The sequence below is a fragment of the Sciurus vulgaris genome, assembly GCF_902686455.1.
Source record: "Sciurus vulgaris genome assembly, chromosome: 7".
In the NCBI taxonomy this organism is placed as follows: Eukaryota; Metazoa; Chordata; class Mammalia; order Rodentia; family Sciuridae; genus Sciurus; species Sciurus vulgaris.
In genome coordinates this window covers 42,655,110-42,677,269 of record NC_136467.1, presented here as the reverse complement: position 1 = coordinate 42,677,269, position 22,160 = coordinate 42,655,110, and the positions used below count along the sequence as shown (strand labels likewise).

The 22,160-nt window shown below is 35.7% G+C and overlaps 1 protein-coding gene across 2 annotated transcripts in view; it reads left to right on the top strand.

Moving 5' to 3' along the window:
* CLVS2 (clavesin 2) overlaps nt 1–22,160 on the top strand; it is a 137,869-nt gene that overhangs the window by 67,884 nt on the left and 47,825 nt on the right. For both annotated transcript variants that reach the window (XM_079146269.1, XM_079146270.1), the window contains one exon: nt 7,868–8,042. In XM_079146269.1, the coding sequence (XP_079002395.1) occupies nt 7,868–8,042 (175 nt within the window). The remainder of the gene's footprint in view (nt 1–7,867; nt 8,043–22,160) is intronic.

Here is a 22,160-nt window from a genome sequence, read left to right as displayed (position 1 = left end):
ATCCCATAAACTTTATGAAGATACTGTTGTTCAGTGTTGAAGTTCTGGGCATAGGTGAAGCTGTGGGCTTTTCAGTTATGCAGGGAGTAATTACCTGTGTGATTGACTGAATCTAACTTTTTATTGTTCCTTTTCATTTAATCACACCTTCAAAAACCCTCTGAAGCATGTAGTATAGCAGTTGAGTACTTGCCTTATGATCATACAACTAGTAAGTGAAATCAGTCACTTCCTTTTGTGTATAGACAGTTATCAACCCAAATTAAGGGGAAGACAATGAAGTGTCATTAAACACAAATAGAGCTCTGATAACTAAAAAAAAAAAAATCAATCTATGATTTCAAATATCTTTTTATTTTTGTACCCAGAGTTGCTTAACCACACGGCCACATCCCCAAACCTTTTCTTATTTAGAGACAGGTTCTCACTAAGTTGCTTAGGGCCTCTCCAAGTTGCTGAGGTTGTCTTTGAACTTGTGATTCTTCTGCCTCAGCCTCCTGAGTTGCTAAAATTACAGGTGTATGCCATTGGATCTTGTTGGTTTCAAAAATCTTGATTAAACAAAAGAATGTAGATAACTAGGGACAAAAGTTAAGGTGTAAGAATATATTTTCTGAAGGCAAAGACTGGACTAATCAGACACTTGGACAGAGTATTTGTCTCTGAAAAGAAAGGTTGGTGAAATTATTTATTCCAGGACAATTCTGTCTTTTTTTGTGTAGCAATAGTTGTATAATTTCAAAAAAAATTTTTTTTCAAAGAGTGATATTTTATCTGCAGATGTCTCATTTCCAGTGATTCTCTTGTTCTTATTCACCTACAATCCTACATCAGTAAAATTAAAGTAAGGCTCAGACAGCTAATCTTTTGTGTGCAGTGACAGAAGCCAGGCAGATGAAAATCTCAGAGTTTCTATTTCCTCTGGGGTTTGTAGAGTTAGCTGCTTTGCTTCCCATCCTGACTCCTGTGAATGTCTTTGTGCTTCCACTCCACCAGAGCCCTGAAAGTGGGCTCACTGGATAATGGTAAGGAGGGTAAAGTTGATACCTTGGTATTGACTTCCTGATCTCCTATCTTCTGGAGCACATAGTATGCTACCAAGACATGAAACAGCAGAACAGCTATTCATCAGACTGTTCTGATGGGGCACAATGGGGAGTGGACAGTTCCCTGGTCTACAAGGTGTCAGAAAGACAAGGCTTGTAATCTAGACTCCCTCTTTCCTCTATGGTGATTTTCAGTAAACTGTTCAAATTCTCTGAGATCCTATGTACTCATCTGTTAAATAATAGGAAAAAAGTCAACCCAGGGACCTTGGTGATTGTTTTGAGATTAAGACAATACATTTAAATTTGCTTTGAAAATCTTAAGCTATTACCCCATAGAGGTACTATTATTACAAAGCAGTAGTATAAAACATCTACATGGGTTCATCAGCTTTAGTATTAACCACATCTTGAGGTTTTAATAAAGGTAATTCTTCTTTGTCCTTCTCCCAAGCATCTTTTCAACAGGTCATGCTTTAGACATCAGAAAATGTTGTTTAATGAAAACTGAGGGGCTGGGCAGGCTTAATGAAGAATTTAATAGTGGCTGATTGATTCAGTGACAAAGGGAAGGTGCTGGCTGTTGTGCTGTTGTGTGCGATGCCAGGATGCCAGTTTTCCCTGTCATGCTGAAAAGACTGGAGAGTAGAAGGATATGACCTGCTTGTGATTTAAGTTGGTCTTTGCTCTGACTGTAAGCTGTGCTAGAGCGAAGTTGCTGTGGACGCCAGGACAGAAGCATAGGCCAAGAAGCCACCCCAAATTGCATGGTCAGAAACAGGAGAAGCAGCAGCTCCAATCTTCTTAAAAAGTTTTCAAAGTACCTTTTGAATTCACTTCAAATGATTAACGTCTTTGAGAGAGAAAGAAAGACAGACACAGAGAGAGAGAGAGAGAGAGAGAGAGAGATTTGAGAGGGCTCCTGGCTACAGGCAGTACACTTCTGCTCAGCACTGCTGCATGGCACAGTCCTTGTCTTCCCTCAGTCCAAGAAGGTGTTTTGCTTCGCCCTTTGGGTGGAGAGAGAAACATACATGAGTGATATAAATCAAAACTGACATCAACTAGGGCACATTGATATCCTTTGTAAGAGGAAGTAGAGCAGTATGGTCTTTACCCTTGGGAAATTGGTTGTAGCATATATTCTTGTGTACCTATAGTATGCTGGGTACTGTTGGGCAATGAGGACAGAAAGTAGTATTAAACAGTACAACTCAGTTTTTAAGCTAAGCTTACACATCTGCAACTGTAGACTGAGAAAGGGTACTGGGGTCCCCACCAGATGGAGACAATCTCACACAACAGGGGTGGACCCAGAGAAAGGTAGAACTTAGGGAAAATGAAAAGGAGTGGTGTCCAGAATGAAGTGAATGAAGTGAAGGAACAGTAGAGAAGTGTACCAGTTTGCTGGGGGACAGATGTAACAAGATCTTGAAGGCTAGTGGGAGCCTGTGCATGGATGTGCAAGGTAAGAGGTATAATTATTAAGGGAATGGTGGGGTTTTGAAAGAGCCATAGAAGAGCAGTATTATGTCAGGTTTTGGATAATTAATATCACAGTAGGGCGTAGGCAAGATTTTGGTAAGTGAAAGGGGAGAAAAAGAAAAGAGAAATGACATTAGGTAATGAAACTCAGACTACTGGAGAAAGAGTTGAAGGTCAAAGACATATAAATAAACAAAGGAAAAGAAAAGTAGTTGGAATTTGGTGAAAATACACAGAAGTAGAAGTGAAGGGACTATTCAAGAATGATTCCTCATTAATTGATCATTTAAAATAATCTCAGAGGGGAAGTGAGTAGTGGAGGTACTGAGATGAGTATCATTAATACTTAGGCAATAGTTACTAAGGTGCAGATGTTTAAGTTTCAACTGGGAGGATGAGGCTATTGCTTAAGAGTGACAGTGACACTGGGCATGCAGGTGAGGCATTCACTCATATATTGGCCAAAGGGAAGAAGGTATGGCTCAGGAACTCTGTGAGATACTATCTGGTGACAGCGGCAGACCAAGGTCTATTTCTAGATTTGGATGACTGGAGGAAAGAGTGGAATAAAAGATAGAAGATAGAGTGTCCAGAAAGTGGGAGGAAAAAATGTTAAGCGTAGTGTCATGGAATCAAATATAAGAAAGAGACTCACTGAGTCTCTCAATGATTATAGCAAACATATTCATTGACTATGTTATATGCCAAGTGTTGATTAAAAACTTTACATATGCTATTTTATTTCATTTTTATTCTCACAAGTCTGCAAAGTTAAGAATACTTGGTTGAAAAGAACAAAAAGCAATTCGTAGAATATGAAACGATAAGAGTCATTATATGATTATAGAAATTATAGAAGTTCACATTAAAGTATTTTCTATGTGCTAGGCACTGCATTTAGTATTTTACATTTTGTTCTAGGAGGTAACTATTACCATTGACATTTTAAAAGAGGAAATGGAGGCTAAGCAAGTTTCTGTAACTTCTTCAAGGTGTAGAGACAACCTAAGATTAGAAAAATAGGAAAGAGTTCCATTTTCGGTTTGTATTTGGGATAGTGGTAAGTTGTATATTAAAAAGACTTTAAGTTAAAGAAAAACTTTACATACTATTTCACATATATCTTTTCAGACTTTTACAGTTTATAGCTGTAAACTTTCCAAAGGGATTAGATGTTTTCCTTCTATTATACAGTGAGTAAATAGGAGATGTGGTGTCAAAGTCTTCTCCTTATGTTTTTTATGTATTATAGCAGCTTTGATTTCTTTCAGGAGTAATGGTCTACATAGTCAGATGTCAGTTGTAAAATTTCTTGCTGGTGTTATGATTTCTTCTTACTATGAGCTATGCATCCTTCTCTACAAATTCAAGTTTTAGTTAATTCTATTTTGGGAAGCACAATCAGGAGTCAAGAACTGCAACAATGTGCTAGTTTGTCTTTTTTTTTTTTTAATGGATTTCTTCTAGCATACAGGGGAAGAATAGCAATGATGGAACTCATACAATTTGAGTATAAATATCAAACATGTATATGTAACATATTTCATTATAGTGACTTCTAATTTCTAAATTATAACAGTTAAAATAATTTAAAGAAGAGAACAATGGTAGGATTCCTGAAGAAATAAATTTGGAAGGTATTTTACAGACTCTGGCAAGAGTCTATGAAATCATGTTCTTCTAAGGAGGAGCCTGCTGAGCTGCTAATGGTAATAATATGACATGTTTGACAACAGAGGACAGGAGTAAGTCAAGAGTGGTGTTGGCCTGCCCTTCAAATGTGTTAGCTAGGTTGTTTTTAGTTTCTTAAACTTATAAATTAAAATGATTTATATAATGGTTATTTAGATTTCTGGGAACAAGATATTAAATGTAAAAAGTTGATTAGATTTACTCTTGAAAACTTTGCAAACTTGATTTTCTTCCTTGTTGATCCTAAATTTGCCTTATGTTACTTATTTTGAAATAATTTTATAACTTATGTAATGTATAATTTATAATATTACATATAAGTCATAATAATTTATAACCCATTACATATGTAAAATTTATATAATATACAAATTTTAAAAAGAATTTAGTTGTAGATGGACATATACCTTTATTTATTTATTTTATGTGATGCTGAGGATCGAACCCAGTGCCTCACACATGCTAGGCAAGTACTCTACCACTAAGCCACAACCCCAGTCCCAATATACAATTTTTAATAATATAATTTATATATAAATGCATTCATTCATTATTAATATATAAGTCATATGTTATAATTCTTGATTTCAACACAGTTTGAAAGAACCATACCTCAAGTGTAGTCCTTAAACCAAATTGCCTATTACTTTTTGCCCTTACTGGTACCATGATTTATCTTTACTAGATACAAATGCATCATCCTTCCTAAACTGATTTAAGATTAATATTTTTATAGCATTTTGATATTAATGCAATTTGATATTATTATGGGTAACAGAAGAAGAAATCATTCTCATAATGAGGAACCATCCTGAATTGGACTTTTCTGATTTTTAATATTCTTTAGCGTGAAATTATTTTGAATTTCAGAAAGTAAAATCATTTTGGGGGTTGTCTGATTTTAACCTGAAACTTAGACTTCCTGTCTCAACTTCTCCATCTCTGTAGGTTTATAGGCTTTAGGTTATAACACATGCAGGCCATTATGTCTGCAATGAAGGTAGGCCATCCATCAAGTGACATTAAGTCATATAATTTTCACTAATAACAAATAAATAATGAGCCCTACAAAAAGTTTTATTATCTTATGTATTCAAGAAGTACTTTTGGATACCATATCCCTAGGCCTATAATAACCTGGGCACCTTCTAGATGGTTAAAAGCAATCTCCTGATCCTTTCTTTTACAATAGTAATAGTCTATCCTAAAGATCATAATTAACATTTTAAGGAAAATATTCTTCAATTCTGATTATACCCTACCTAGTGCACTACATCTAGGGCTACTGTTACAACCAAAAGTAAGTTATGTGTTTACCTATGTATTCCAACTTTCACTGAATATTTGCTGTATATCTAGAATTGTGCAGATGATTTTGCCAGAATCATCTCTTTGATTTTCTTCCTTCCAGCTTCCATTTCCCACTCTGTGAGACAGACATAGATACCACTATGCTTTCAGATAATGGAAACAGTCCTTAGAATTTTAAATGAATGGCACATCAAGGGCCACAGAGCTAATGAGAGGCAGAGCAAAAATTCCTTTTAGAAGTCTTCTGACATCTTGCCCTATGCTTGATTAATGCTAGAATCCGAAAGATTCTGTTCCAAACAGATAGTTTTACAGACTGGGAAATGAAAAGCTGAGAAACTACCTAATGTTCTGTTTTTCATTGTTTATTTCTTTCCAAACTGTTATATTTTATCCATTCACCTCTAAATATTTTTAGAAGTAAAAATAGAACTACTCCCTCTTCAATACCCCTTGTCTCATACTGTCTCCTTGGCGGGTCTGTCTCTTCCACTAAACAGAGATGGTTCTATTCCTGATCCTGTTCCACCTCATCCCACTTCTTCCCTGAGGTCCAGATCTCTTTCTGTAGCTTCTCCTGGACATCTTCATCTGAATGTCTCAGGAGAAAATTTTACAAAAAACAAAATTATTAACATTGTCCATAAATTTTCTGATTCTTTTTAAAATTTGGGGATTTCTTAATGATTATCTTCTTAGAGTAATTATCTAATATCTCTGTTAGCTTTGACTATATTAGTCACTTCATTTTCTTGATCTTTAAGTTTTGACTTTTGATCCAGAACATTCTGCTTTGAACTCTTTTCTGAGCTTAGGATCTATCAAGATGATTACTTGATGTATCTTTCTGGGTATATTACATGTTTCTCAAATGCAACAGTTTCTGTTCAAAAGTCTATATTTCCAGACATCCCAAACAGTACTCTCTATTTGCACTATTGATTTTGATTAAAGATTTTTACATTTCCTCAGTCTCTGAAGCTAGAATTGGTGTTGCTACTCTTGTCTCTTTCCTCATCCTTAGTCTCTACACCTACCTAAATATTAAATTTTAACAAGTTTACCATTAAAATACTTCTCAAATTTGGCTTCTTATTTTTGTTCTTCTGCGGTCTTTATTTACTCAGTTCCTTGGGCTGCAATCAGTTTCCTTGTTCCCCAGTCCAGTCCCATTTGACGGGAACAAGTGCGTTTACTGAAATTCTAGAATGTGTCCAATACTGTCTTAAGGAACAAGACAGGAAAAAATAAAGCTCCAACTCTAAATTTGGATGACTTGCATTATATTAAATAGATAAATCCCATGATTTTTCTGATTCTCTGCTTTTGTTTGTCTTCTCTATCTGTCCCTCCTATCTTCCCTTCTTTTGTTTTCATCTTTATGATGCAAAATCAACAGAGGTAATTAAGTCTGCTGGTACTTTTATCCATAGTGATCCCATACACTTTTCTTGATTTTGAAACTCCTTCAGATCTCATTCTTGAATTTTTCAAATACAGTTGTGTCTCAGTATTCTCGAGTTATTGGTTCCAGAATCCCCTGCAGACATTAAATTCTGCAGATGCTCAAGTCTCTTATGTAAAATGGCATGGTATTTGCATACAATCTGTACACCTCTTTCTGTACACTTTCAATCCTCTCAATTTAAATTGTCTCTTGATTACTTACAATATAAGTAGTTGTTATACTGTATTTCTTAAGAAAGTTAGTATGAGTTCAATACAGATGTAGTGCCTTTTTTTTTTTTTTTTCATTCTATCCTCAATTGACTGAATCCATAGTTGCTGATCCCTCAGATACGGAGGGCTGAATATATAAGAAGTGTTCATATCACCAACAGCATTCTTAAGCTGTTCCAAACTATGATGCCTACTTTTGGGGATAGTTGAAATGAGATATTAGAAAATCATAGGAAGTCTCGGATGCAAATTAAATGACTACAAAGTATAAAACATGCTGCAGTATTTTCAAAATCATTGCTACCTGTTTAAATAGAATATATGTTAAATACTAATATATCCACAGAGCTGATATAAAGTAAAGAAGTTTTTTAGGCAAAATCATTTCCTTGAGATTCTTGAGGTATTTTAAAGGGACTCTTCAAGGTAATAGATTACAGTCTGTTTGAGGTATTTTAAAGGGTCTCTTTAGTTCCTTTAAAGCGGGCTGGGGAGGTAGCTCAGTTGGTAGAGTGCTTGCCTTGCAAGCACTAAGGCCCTGAGTTCAATCCCCAGCACTTCCAAAAAAAAAAAAAAAAAAAAAACTATAAAAGCTTTCTACAGATTCTACAAAAGTTGTCAGATCTAACTGAGTACTTTTCTGTTGCTGATAGGTACACACTGGTGGATATTCTGCGTGCCATCTTACTTTCTTTAGAAGCCATGATTGAAGATCCTGAGCTTCAAGTCAATGGGTTTGTCTTGATCATAGACTGGAGTAACTTCACCTTCAAGCAAGCCTCTAAACTCACGCCAAGCATGCTGCGGTTAGCTATTGAAGGTCTTCAGGTAGGAGATGCCAGTTACCGGGCTTTGCTCTCCCATGTTTGATTTCTCTTAGCCATTGGCTTAGAATGCAAAATATCTTACAGAATAATAAAAACAAAAACCATGACTTTGTTTTTAGTACAAACATTAAAACACTAACTGAACAAAGGATTTTGAAAGATGGGCTGAAGGATGTTAGCCTTTTAGTAGATAAGTTTGTGATATTTTGCAGAAGCCCTCATAACATCTAAACACATATGCAGATGATAGACTGAGATTTTTATCTTGATAATCAGGACATGTAACTTTTGCTGAACTTGAATTATTAGATAGTGGGGCTTGCTTTATATTTCTCTTTCCTTTTCTGTGTTTATTATAAATAACTAAATGCATCTTTCATTACTCCCGTATAACCTAATGAGTTGGGGAAGGATCAACAATGTCTTTATGTAGCCTAAGGTTGATCAAAATGATTTTTGTTTGTTTGTTTTGTTTCTAAGACACAAAAATCACCATTTTGAAATATTTCTCTAGACATTTTTTTTTTTCCTTTTTTTGGTGGGAGGTGCTGTGACATGGAATTTATATAGTTATGGTGCATCTTCCAGGGAATGGTATTGAACTCGTTGGAAATTATAAAAAAGTAAGTGGATCATAATTCAGTGTTACAGTTTTGCTATTTTCAAGTTTTTTTTTTTTTTTAACTTCTACGATGTCCGTCTGCTCTCTTTCTACTACATGCTACTTTGTGTATAATATTTATGGAATTGATTTTAAGCTTCTCGAAAGATTGGCAAGTTCACTGGAGTGAAAAAATTATTTGTTCCATATTTATTCTCTGTATTTTTAACACATTTTAGAGATTTGTTAATAGTTAATTTTTCTAACTTTCATCACTGATACTATCTCTTATTTTAAATAAATGAATTATATATGTATTATTCATCATGACAGAGTGTTAGACTTTTTTATGTTGAATTAGCCAAAATAATCCAGATCTCCACTCCCTAGTAATTTCTGACTGCGTTTCTGGCACGTAAATTAATGACTGCTGAACCCCTAACAATGGGCCACCGCTGCAGGCGGCAGGGCTTCTTAACCAAATTGAATTCACAGTTTGAGTTCTGCCTCCAGACTGAATAAGACACGCTGATCTCTCTCTCCAACCTGTTTTTCCCACTGCAAGTTTCTTGACTGGCTCCTGGTGAATCCTCCTTTCCCCTGTCTTATCTCACACAGCACCTTTTTTCTTAACTCCACAGAGACAGTTAACAAGGGCTGAGAGAGGGAGCAGGATAAAGCATGTTTGGCAATGTGTATGTCATGTAGAATGAGACCTAGTTCTGCTATTCTCAGTAATGGATAAAGGGTTCTTTAATCCGTACAAGAAATTGGTTTTCATCAGTTGTGCTGCTTTATAGTTTGTATCTGAAATGTCCCACAAAGGCTCATGTGTTGAAGATTTGGTCCCCAGTGCAGTCATGTTCAAAGGTGAGCCTTGGGGAAGTGATTGATCATGAGGGCGCTGGCCTCACTCATTGATAGCTGAATGGACTACAGAGAGGTGGAGGAAACTGAAGGAGGAGGAACCCGGATGGAGAAAGTGGGTCACTGGGGCCCTGTCCTGGAAGGGTATGTTGTCCCCGACCCCTCTGTCTCCCTCTGTCTGCTTTCTGACTGCGACGAGCTGAGCAGCTTTCCCCAACTATGCTCTTCTATACCATGATGTTCTGCCTCAACTTAGGCCCAAATCAGAGTTGGCTGGCTAACCATGTACTGACATCTCTGAAACCTTGAGCCAAAATAAAATTTTCCTCCTCTAAATTGTTTATGGCAGGTACTTTTGTCACAGAGATGAGAAACGAACAGTTACTTAACATACTTTGGTGACTTGTCTAATTATTTAACCTATATTTGCATTAGGAGCAGCCTAGGCCTTCAGTTGTCAGAAGGGCTGGAGAACTCATTATACCTAAGAAGTTTTTAAAAGCACCTTAAAGATAGATTCAATATTTTGCTATCATGCAACTTGCCCACTTTATGGATTTACTTAACAGTATGGGATACGTCATTGCCAGAGAACAAACTGATGACTCAGAGATGCTTGGGAGCTTCTCATTAGCCAGGGCCACTCTCAGAGCTTCTTTAAGTGCAAAGTGTGAGCATAGGAGGAGTTGCAGTCTGATTAAACCTCGGAGCTTGTATCTAAGGAGGGAAATGATCCCCTTCCTGTATGGATTTGTGCTACACTTATGGATCTGCCTTCTCTCTCTTCCCCATAAATATTTTAGTCCTCTTTTCCTTTCTTCCAGAGTGCACTGAATAAAGAGTTCTAACTGCTCTTGATCACCAGTCCAGAGGAAACCTAAAATGGGAGCTCTTCCTGGAAATAAATTATATATATTACTGACCTTTAAACTCAAATTTTCTCCAGTTCAAATTGATTGCCTAATACTGTATATCTATACCATGTTCAGACTTACGTAACTATACCTAAAAACAATGGTAATTCTGAATCCTAGATTGTAGGATTGCTTAAAATGTTCCATTATGGCATGCATGATCTCCTATTTAGTCTCATATTGAATTAACACTTTCTGGCTTTTAAAATCAAGTCCCCATTTTATTTTGCATCTATTATGTGAGAAATATTGTATGTAGCTCTATGTTTCATCCAGGACATTAATTAACAGTCTTTTTAAGTAATCTTGATAAAAAAAATATTTAAAGTAAAGATACATACACAATTTTAGTTTTCTTAGTATAACAACTGCTATCAACAAGACCACCCACACCATGAAACTAGTAAATGCCTTCCAGTTAACTCAAGGCAATAAAGAAAGGACTACTATTGTACTACAATTCTGCCATGATGTTATTTTTATTTAGGTAATCATAAAACACATTTTAGGGAGTTGAGCTAAAAATAATAAAGGCTACAAGTAGATCTAGCATCAGGGCAGTTATTTTAATAAGTTATTTTATTAATGGGATGTTACTGTTTTTGAGAGATCCTATCTGTCTTCCTCTTGAGTTGACTATGCAATCTATCTAACCACCAACCTACATTTCAAGCCTCAATCAAAAAGTATTTTGAGTGGCCTGGCTAAAGATAGCACCTGAGACCCTGTATAAGAGTACTTGGACCATTACTGCAGGTCCACATGTGACCACAGTGCAAAGTCAAATGAGACAGAATGTGGAAGGATGGAATGCACTGAGGATTCAGACAGACCTGTATTTGGATGGCAACCCTGCCACATATCAAGTGCTTTTACAAATTACTTAACTTGTTTGAATCTGTTTATTTATTCATTCAAACTTTTAAGCGTTATTATATTAGAAATGATACATCTTGCACTTAACAGGTGATGTGATTGAAGTTGATGTGGATTAGCTCATTTTTCAGATGGCATATTTATCTGGATATGTGCTGATTATCTCACAATTCAGTGATGATCTAATTGTGATGAATTATTGTTGATTGACTTTGGGAATCAGAATATATTTTTCTTTCAATGCTCAGATTGTAAAGACGAATACTTCATTTTTCTTTGTGATATCTCTTGGTTAAATAACATGTAGATATTTCACATTGAATGCCAAATAACATATGTTTTCAAATTGAAAGTCAAAAGAAAGAATGAGATTATTTTACCTGTTGAAATTTAATGTTTGTATTATGGGAGAGAAGCTCCTGCTCAGCTGTAAAGGTGGTGTTTGGGAAGTTGTCCTTGGAATTAAGGGTTGAGCAAAAATTTGCTAAGTAGACAAGGACAGAGGGTATTTCAGGTAGGGAGACTTTGGGAAAATACTTTGGACAAAAGCAGAGCTACAAAGGGTTCGAAGTGCATAATGAATCTGTTTTGATGTGGCTAGAATAAGACATGAATTGAGGATTAACCTGAGATGACCCTAGAAGGGTGGTCTGGGAACCAGTTGCATGGGATAGAAGACTGGATGCTACATGGTTTGACCTGTGCTCTCTGGACACAAGGAAGTCTGGGAAACAAAAGTGTTCTGATCACTCTTCAGTTGTGGAAAGATCTTTTGGATAGAAGAATGGATTTTGATTGAAGGAAGGATAGGTTGGATCTAGAAAATCCCAAAGCCAACCTTGAGTTAATTATACCAATGCCATTTTATAGGACAGAAAATGGAACCACAGAAAGTTCAAGATGCTTGGCCAAATTTTCCCAGCTGATATTAATACTTGGGTCTAGGTTTGTTTGACTCCAGAGACCAATATCATTCACTGATCATGTTGTTTCTTTTGATTCCTAGTCTATTTCTAAGAAAAAGAATGTGCATATTTATCCCAAATCCACATACTTTAATATGGATAGACAGTGCAGTGCTAACTAAAGAAGTTTTATATAACTAGCTTGTGCCTTTGCACTTTGCTCACATCAAGTAGCAGATTCATTGTCCTTTTTCCAGTGAGCAGACTCCTTGAGTGATCACCAGCCTTCCCATTCTCTGGGATAGAGCATGAAGAGTAAAGGAAAGGCCATTTTTTGTTGGTAACCATAGAGATCTTTTATAAACACAACTGCAAATTGACAAGCCATTCAACATTTTGGTCCAAGGAAATTCTGCATGTTTTCTCTGTGCAGAATCTCCAAATGTTTTCAAAATATGAAAGACATCAACCTTTTTTTTTTTTTTTTTTTTTTTTTTGCGGTGCTGGGGATTGAACCCAGAGCCTCTACCAACTGAGCTATCTCCCCAGCCCAAGACATCAACCATTTTAACCAATATAATGTAGTTTCTTTATGGACAAGGGGCAACATTAGATATTCTTGTGGGAAGAACATATTCAGGCTTCATTGGAGAGGAAAGAGAAAATTGTCTCGCTACTTATGAGAACTTAATTGATTGGTGCAGTCATAGAAACAGAACGTTTCTTAGGAAATCAATATAAGATTAAGTGAATGTGACTTACAGTCTGTAAGGTATCTGCCTGGGAAACCAATTAAAATATGAAATGTTTGAAAATACCTGGAACAACTTAGACTCTTTTTACAAAGAAATGGTGTACTTTTAATATTTTTGGTTTCTGTTCGTCTATTTTTTTTAATGGCAAAGTATCTTGGAAATCTCTCTAAAAATGCACAACGCAAACTTGTCCATGAATCCAGAATCTCCCAATTTGTGAATTAAAAAAAAAAAAAACTTACCTAATCCTACCTGTGCTGTTTGTTGCCATTTGGATATATTTTTCTGTTATTCCCCTAGTGCTATCCTGCTGTTTCTCTACTTTTGCTTTCACAATTTCACAGGAATCCCCAAACTCCATCTGCCGAAAAGTATATAAGGTAGTTAAGACGTGGCTTGCTGGCAAAGGGTTTAACTGTAACAAGGGTTTGAACTGCTACGTAAAACTTGGACATAGGGTCATTGTAAAGTGCCTAAAACAGGGCCAGACAGTCCAAGGGCACTTAATAAGTGGAACTGGTGAAACAATAAAGAATATGTAATCAATTCACTGGCCTTTTCGTTTGACTCAAGGGTCCAGCAATACCAGGAGCCAACAATCTGTTAGCTCTGAGAGCTCTGCTCATTCATGTGAAAGGCAAAAAGTGCTGCCTTTACAAATTCTGGCTTGGGCTCTTTGGAAGCCCAGTTCTACCTAGGGAAACTTGCCAAAAACAGAGGACATGCTAATGACTTGGAATATCACTGTTCAAGACTAGTGAATGAGGAGCTCCGTTACTTCAGTATAGCCTTAGCTTATTCAGTCTTCGAAATACTACTTGTAATTTTTGGCAGATTTGAAAGTGTGTGTGTGTGTGTGTGTGTGTGTGTTTGTGTGTGTAAGGTGGTTAAGGAAGAATAAAAAATTTGGTGTGCTAATGAGTAAATTAGGAATTCATAATAAAACAAAAGGAGTCTGGCTGGGCTTTACAACAGTGTTCTCTGTATTGGTTGTGAACCTGCCAACACTTTTCAGATGTAGAATGCTTTGAATAATAGCAGAAACCTCTTGCTTGCAAGCTACCTTTTAAACTTAGGGCAGTATTGATAGGAGGGTGTTGAAACAGTGCCTGTCTCTTTGACAATGAATGCACGAATTCTTGATCTGTATTCATTCAGACAGCTTGGAGTTGGGATCATTCATTTCCACATTTTGTGGGCAAAAGAAGAACCATAATGAGAAACAGTGACAAGGGCAGTGTGTTAAAAAAAAAAAAAAAAAAAAAAAAAAAAAAAAAAAAAGCACTGTAAAAAAGCAGTTTTTTTTCATCACATGCATAAGTGTCTGAGCTAAGTGTGCTTCCTTTCAGTTGTTACTTAACCTAAAGCAAAATGAATGAAAGCCCTAAAGTTGCTGCAATTTCAAGGTCTGAGAATGTGTTTTGACTGAGAGGTGTAGTCCTCAGAAGTAGGATGTTTTAAGTCTTTCTTAAAAACTGACAATAGGTGTGTTAATGCTATATATCATTTTTAGCAAGCAGTTTAGGGATTATATAACTTTTGATAATGGGCTAGATTAATTTTGTGCATATAGTCATATATGTATGTGTATGTTATCTCTGTATTGTTATTAATGCATATTAATTATACAGAATAATGGGTTCCATTGTAGCATATTCATACATGCATGTAGTATATTTTGATCATTTCCATCCCCATTGTGCCCTCCTCTCCCCATTTCTCCTGATTCCCCAGCCTCTATATTTTTCTTGCATTTAAATAGCTGTTCATTTCCTTTGATTAGCACCTAAATGTGCTAACATTTTCTAGTTGTAAGAAGTAGGTGTTAAACTTTGAAAATAAAGAGATGAGTGCTCTAGAGTTATTGAACACATTTTTACTGAATTAAAGAGTATTAGAAGTTATCAATAAAATTTAATACTTCTTTCTACCTTTTCCATTACTGACGAAGAAGCTTTTATCATTTGGCTTCAAATAGCCAAATAATTGAAGCCACAAAAAGGAAAGAAATAAATAATACTTTTCTGGTCTGAGTCATTGAGATAATGATGAATGGATAGAAAGTAATTATCTATAATGAAAAATTGAAGGACCAGTATGAGTCATTCTGCATTTCATTTTATTTGGGTGTGTTTAGACATGTCCTGAAATAAAGAACAAAAAGGACAAGTAAGTGCAGATTCTCTTGTGCTTTTTAGCAGCAATGTAAATACATCTTGATGTATCCTCCTCTGCCAGTAGAACCTGATTTTTTCAGTGTCTTCAAATCAGAGCTGCAAAATATGAACATCCAATTTTGCTTTTAAAAAATTAGTTTAGGACCCAAGTGGCATCAGGTTTAACTAGAGGTATTAAAATTGGCATGTTTATCTTTCAAATACTTACTCTGTTCCTCTTCACAAATGTTATCTCATGAACACTTTATTAATTTCGCTTGAAATATTAATTAGAGTAGTTATTTTACTTTCATTGTATTTCAAAATTTTGGTGCCATATTGCTAGAATCTTGAGGGTTATTGTCTCATCTGTGAATAACACTCCGTTGTTTTATTCTCATAAGATTGTTCTGGAAACTAAAATATTTTTTATCCTTCATTATAACTATTCTGAGGAACTTTTTTCAGTGGGCTTAGTTTTCTTCTTTCTGCAATTGCAGAAGTCATAATAAAATCATAAGAAGAATGCTTTCTTGTATGTTTTTACTGAGATACCATTTGATGCACAATTAATAACAGTGTTTCTATGGCCTAAAGTGAATCACATTTTAAATCCCACAATCAATTGGAATGTTAAAATGTGGGTAAGTGTGAGATTGGTACTTAATATAATAAAACTGCTGTTAAGACACAAACCAAAATGTGTATATTGGCTCTACCGTCACTCATATGAAGTCTGGTAGATATTTTTGATCTGTAGATGGAACGGCTCCTTGTGATTCTTGTCCCATATTCCTTCCTCATTTTTACCCCGCCATCTTCTCCTTGTGGTTTCCAAGTCTACTAGGCTCCATTCTATTCCTTTGCCTCGAAAGGAAACAACAACAACAACAACAACAAAGCAAAAACAAAAACAAAAACAAAAAACATGGAGGATTACATGTCATCGATTTCTATGGGCTAGACCTGGAATTAACACACACTGTTTTCATTTGCATTCCTTTGGCTATAACTCAAACAACTGAACAAGTGAACTCTCATGACAAGGGAAGATAAGAAATGGAGTTTAGTTATGATTCCAGAAAGAAGAAAAATTACTGGATAGCTAGCTTTCATAGTACTGATTCCTTAAAATAACTTTGATAAGTCTTCAATCAGCTCTTTAAGAAATGTTTTGTGTTTGTTCTGTGAAAGGAAGAGGTGATAATTAGACACTGTTTCAAGGAGCTTGAATTCCTTCATTCAAGTACAAAGGAATAAATATATCTTTCCTACAATGCCTTCTTCATATTCACTACTATTTCTGTACCTGATCAGGTTTACATAAGTGAGGGAGCTGTTGATTTCTACATACCTCTATTAGTATAACTAGATCTCTATAACAGCCATGATTTAATGTACTCAACTTTCCACAAATTACTCTGACTCTCCTATAAAGAGTATTTTCAAACATCTTGAATGTAAAAGTAAAAAATGGTAAATCATTCCTTTAAATTCTTAACACTGTTTCTATGGTAGGTGTTTTACTCTAGGTTCTCCAGAGAACAAGAATGAATTGGGTGTGTATTTATTGAGAGACCAAGGATGATAAGTCTCAGGTAGGACCTGCAGTTAGCCATCTTGAGATCAGGAGAGCTGATAGTAAAATTTTAGTTTAAGTCTGAAGGACCGAGAAGCAAAAGAGTCTATGGTGTAATTTACTCATTTTACCATTTCAAGTATTAATCTTTTCAGGAAACACCCTCACAGATACCCAGAATAATGTTTAACCAAATATCTGGGCACCTTTGGGCCAAATCAAGTTGACACATTAACTATCACAACAGCTAAAGTAATGTTGTTGTTGCTTTGCCTTGAAGTTAAAAACCATCTGAATTTGAATTTAATAGTATAAAATGAGAATAAGACATTTTTTTAAAATGAGATGACCTAACTTGAGAAACCCAAGAAAAGAGTATGCGCTGCCACTATATAGCCATGTGTCACTTTACAACAGGAATACCTTCTGAGAAATGTCTTTAGGTGATTTTATCAATTTCTGAACATCGAGTGTACTTACACAAACCTAGATAGCATAGCCCATCACACACCTAGACTTTATTATTGTCTTATGTTACCACTGAGGCATGTGGTTCATTGTTAACCAAAATCACTTTGTGCAGTGCATGGTGATATGGGAGTAGTTTCGTACTTAGGTCTTGTTGCTTGAACTTATAAAACAGAGTCACTATCAAACTTTATAATATATAACCTACAGGGTTCACCATATTATCAATGCTTATCAAGTGCTCTAAAAACAGCTGGAATTTTACTTACTGTGTAGCTGTATAGTGAAAATATGTAGAAGTCAATTTATTTTAATCAGTTCAGAAATTAATAAATAAAAGGAAGAATTACATTATTATTAACTAGTTTTTTAATCACATCACGTACTATAAAGAATTTAGTTTCCTCTTGAAGGTATTCTAGGAGTGCTTTATGTTATGATTTTTGCTCTTCTTTATTAGGGCTGTCACTCTTGAAATTTTTGAAATTTTTCTCTTTGCTATATTAGCTGTTCCTTGGGTTTCATTTTCTGGGTCTTTGAATTTTTTTTCTCTCTTTTCTCTTGTTTTGAAATACTAAATCTTAAGGATTTTTGCTCTTGTCGTTTTTTTTATTGGAAAGAGTACAGGGGAGGAAAAATTACAGAGTATTTGAATTATCTAAAATGTGTTTATTCTGTTTTCATATTTGTTTCATAGTGTTGCTACATATAGAAATATGAGTTCAGAATAATTTTCCCTTAGTACTTTGAAATCATTATTTTTTAGTTGTTAGACATCCATTATTTCTGACAAGAAGCCTGGTTTCAAACAAACTCTTGTCACTTTGTAGGCACCTGCCATTTCTCTGTAAAAGGTTTTAGGATCTTTCTTCATGTTTGTCATTTACAAGCATGCACCTGGGATTGGATCATGTTATGAATCCACCACAGGGATTTTATATTTGTGTTCATAATCCTCTGTACTGTATATTATAATGATTCTGTTTTATAAATAACATGTATTTTATTAGACTTTTTATTTTTCTTTTAAGATCATTGTAGATCCAGGTATAGTTGGAAGAAATCATACAAAAATGCTTTGCAGGTCTCATTCAGTGGTAACATCTTATAAAACTATTGTTCAGTATCACCATCAGGATGTTAATATTGATAAAACAGGGATGAGAGTCCCGACTTCCTCTTCGGTCTTTTCTGGCACCACACTGAGGAAAGGTGGGTTGCCTCACTGCAGCCTGGTGCAGGTGCAACTTTAGATTCCTGTCTCAGCTTGCTGGTATGGGTGGGGGTGAGACCATACTTTTTTTCCCTATACAATTTGGCTAGCTGGGGGTGGTGTAGCATGCCACTAATCCCAGCGAATTGAGAGGCTGAGGCAGGATGATTGCGAGTTCAGTCAGCTTCAGCAAAATCAAGGCACTAAGCAACTCAGTAAGACCCTGTCTCTAAATAAAATACAAAATAGGGCTGGGGATATGGCTCAGTGGTAGTGTTCCTGAGTTTAATCCCCAGTATCTCCCCTAAAAAAATTTGGCTAGAGTAGAGCTACTCTAAAAACTTTGTGTGCTGCTAGTATGTACATTTCCTGGACCTTTGGCTATCAGAGTAAGCTTTTGTTAAAGCTGTTGTGTATGAGCTCTAAATCTGAGATATACAAGGTAAAGTCAAACCCAGGGAACTTACCATCATATCTATCTTTGGGTATCATGGTGCCTGGCTAGTTTGTTTTATATAATGCTCTGGTCTTTTAGATATGATTACTGGGAATAATGGGGAAAATATGACTATCCCATCTTCCTTGAAGCAAAAGTCGGAACAATATATTTTTTTTATCTTCCAAAATTTTATCAAAACATCTGATTTATTAATGTTACTCTCCCTCATTTGGTTTTCAGTGATGTTGTAAACTGTTTAGAGTTTATAATGTTCACTGTCATTTAAATTTGTGGAGGACTTGTGTTTATTTGGTCTGTTTATTTGGTCATTATCTAGTTATGATCACATTATTTATTTATGATCACAAGACAATAGAAATGAAGACGAAGAAGCACTGTTTTCACTTTAGCATAAGGGTCTAGGAGACCCTCATTCTTCTTTAAGGTAAATAGTTGGATGATGATGAGGAGGAGGAGGAGGAGGAAAGGAGGAGACGGAGGATGTTCTCTTATATAAATCTCTAGAGATATTTTTTTTCTGGGGTGTAATGCGTAATAAATTTATTTCCTAAAGTCCAAGGGTTGCACCCATAATTCTTGACAAATAAATATGGGCAGACCTGACCTGACTCTATCACTTGAAAAACTGTATTTATTTATAGCTAGGTAGTGACTCAGGCAGGTAGGAAACTTTAACACCTAGCTTAAAAAGAAGGCCTCAGAAAGATGTCTCTGCTCAGCTCATTATTTATTCTAAGATGGCTTAAGGAAAGCACATTTGGCCCCACATAGAACAATGATGAGTTTTTGCAGGACGGGACAACAGACAGCATTTGGTAATAACTGATGCCTAGTGTGTCAGCATGGGCCAGATGATCAGAAACACAGTGGGCAACTGACATATCACTAAATAGAGAAATAGTTTAGTTAGTTAAGGGAAGTACAAGCACTTGTGTGTAAATAACAGGGAACTGTATTCTAGTTTCACAAATACTTAAAACTGATGGAGGACCTTAACTCAAGGAAGAATTAAAGTGTCTTCATTGTTGACCAGAGACCCACTAGGAGGCCCCAGGCTGACCTGAGCAGCACTGTGGACAGCTCCCAGGAACTCAGCTGTGGTTTGTTCTTTTCTGCTTTCCAGTCCTGGTTTTCTTTATCCACCAAGACCTTTCTCTTAGGTTTCTTAACTCTTAGAACAGGTTGAAGTCACTGAAGAAATAGGGGTGTTCTCCATTATCCTCAGGTCTTAACGGCTATGTGTTTGAGTCAAGACTAGAATTTTTAAGTGGCCTAGGTTCCCTACAAGATTCTTTTTCCTTCATTATTCCTGTTTTTGGTGTTGACAGAACTGTTTACTCAAAACTCAAGTATTGGCACTGAAAGTACAATTTGCCCCTCTTTCCTTCCACTTAGAGGCTTCCCACAGTGTTGTTTATAACATAATTTACAAACAAGACAATCTTAAGTTTGGTGTAGGAAGAGAGATGATATAATGTGATTTGTGTTTCATCATGAGGCTGTGTAAGGAAGGAACAATTTTTTTCTTTTATTCAAGCAAGTTTTGTGAAAATCATATTTTATTTTTCTTCATAAAGAGATGTTTAGAGAACAATTATGTAGGATATAGTCAAAGCAATGTTGTCTCCTGTCTTGACAGCTTCTATGATAGTTCAGAGTGTAAGAGTCAAGTATTCCTGAACTTAAATGTCACCTCTTCCACATGCATGTCTCAATTTTGTATAGAATATTGAACTGATATCAGTCTTTGTTATCACATCTATGATATGAGACTATTATCTTCCACTTGGTATTATTATGAGGGTTAAACAAGATACCAAATATGAAAGATATTAGCATGATACCTAGTCAAAGTAAAATAAGTTTTTGTTGCCTAGTGCTTAAGAATAGAATGGAATTAAATTTATGTGATGACAAGACTGACCTTTAGATAGAAATACGATTGTTATCTAATTAATCAGCCAAACATGGAAGGTTGTATAAAACTCACAAACTGAGGTTTGATAGGAAGACAGTAGTTCTTATTCCTCCACTTTTTGTTGACAATACATGTTTTTAAAGTATATTTAGTCTTCTCTTAGAAGTTTATCGTCCATGTCTCTTATCTTCCAGGTTGTAAAACAATGGTTAAATATGATTATAATAGTTATTTTTTCTTGATAATAAATGGAACTCATTTTTTTATAGCTCTATTAACTGTGATCAACCAGATAATGAGATCTTCAGTGGTAAGAACAGCAGCCAGTTAAATTCACTGACTCACTGGCCAGGCAGCAAGAAGAATGATACCACCAGTTCTCAGTACATGAAAGGCACATTGTAGAGTTGTGGTTTTTGAAACCTTCACCTGATGGGAAATGGGATTGGGTTAACTTGAGAGAGCACACTCTGTGGGACTTGACATCTCTGGCATTTGAGAGACTGTAAATAGTTATCTAATGGAACAATTGGAGAGATAGTTAACGTATTAAAGAAATAGTTTCCTGAGCAAAGGGGATGATGGGATTTGGAAACAAACCTGAGGAGGTAATAATATTTAAATATTGGAAGTATATTGAGTTGAATTATTGTAGTGAGTAACACAGTTGGAGTGGCAGCTATAAGGACCTGGTATTAGGGAGCTATAGCAATTAAATTATGTGTTCCTGTGAAGATGATAGGTGGAAAGACAGTAAAAGTACTACTTAAAGTATCCACCAAAAGAATGAGGGGAGTCTTCCCAACAACAAATAAGAACACGATGCCTATATTCCTGATCTGAGCCAGATAACAGACTCAAAAAAATGAACTAATGAAAATAATTGATTCTCATGGAGAAGGACCCTGAAATACCAAGTGCATCATTTCATCATTATTTTATAAAGGGATAAAGAGCCATTTACTTGGGTAACTGATCACTGGCCTAAGGCATTTACTCCATTTCAGTGGATCTAGGACACAGGAACCCAGTTGATATTGATATCTGGGGAGCCGAAACACCATCATTAAATTCCTTCACTGGTGGACAGGAGCAAGGAAATGAGTACTGTTCTAGCTGAGATCTGACTCACCATGAGTTCTCTGGATCCACAGACCTTTCATGGGCTTCTTTCCCATGACTGGGGAGAAACTCATTGAAAAAAGGAAGTGCTTTGTGATCAGTAGCTGCAGTGAGGGCTGAGGTTTGTCCCAAATTCTTGTTTTAAATTTCCAAAGGAACAGTAAACTCACCTGAAATCTAGAGGTACTATTTGCAGGTATGATAAACGTTTTAATGAAGTGTGTGGATCTAAGTGGCACAAACACTGAACTGCAAGGATAATGTAGTGGGAAGCCCAGATTCTTC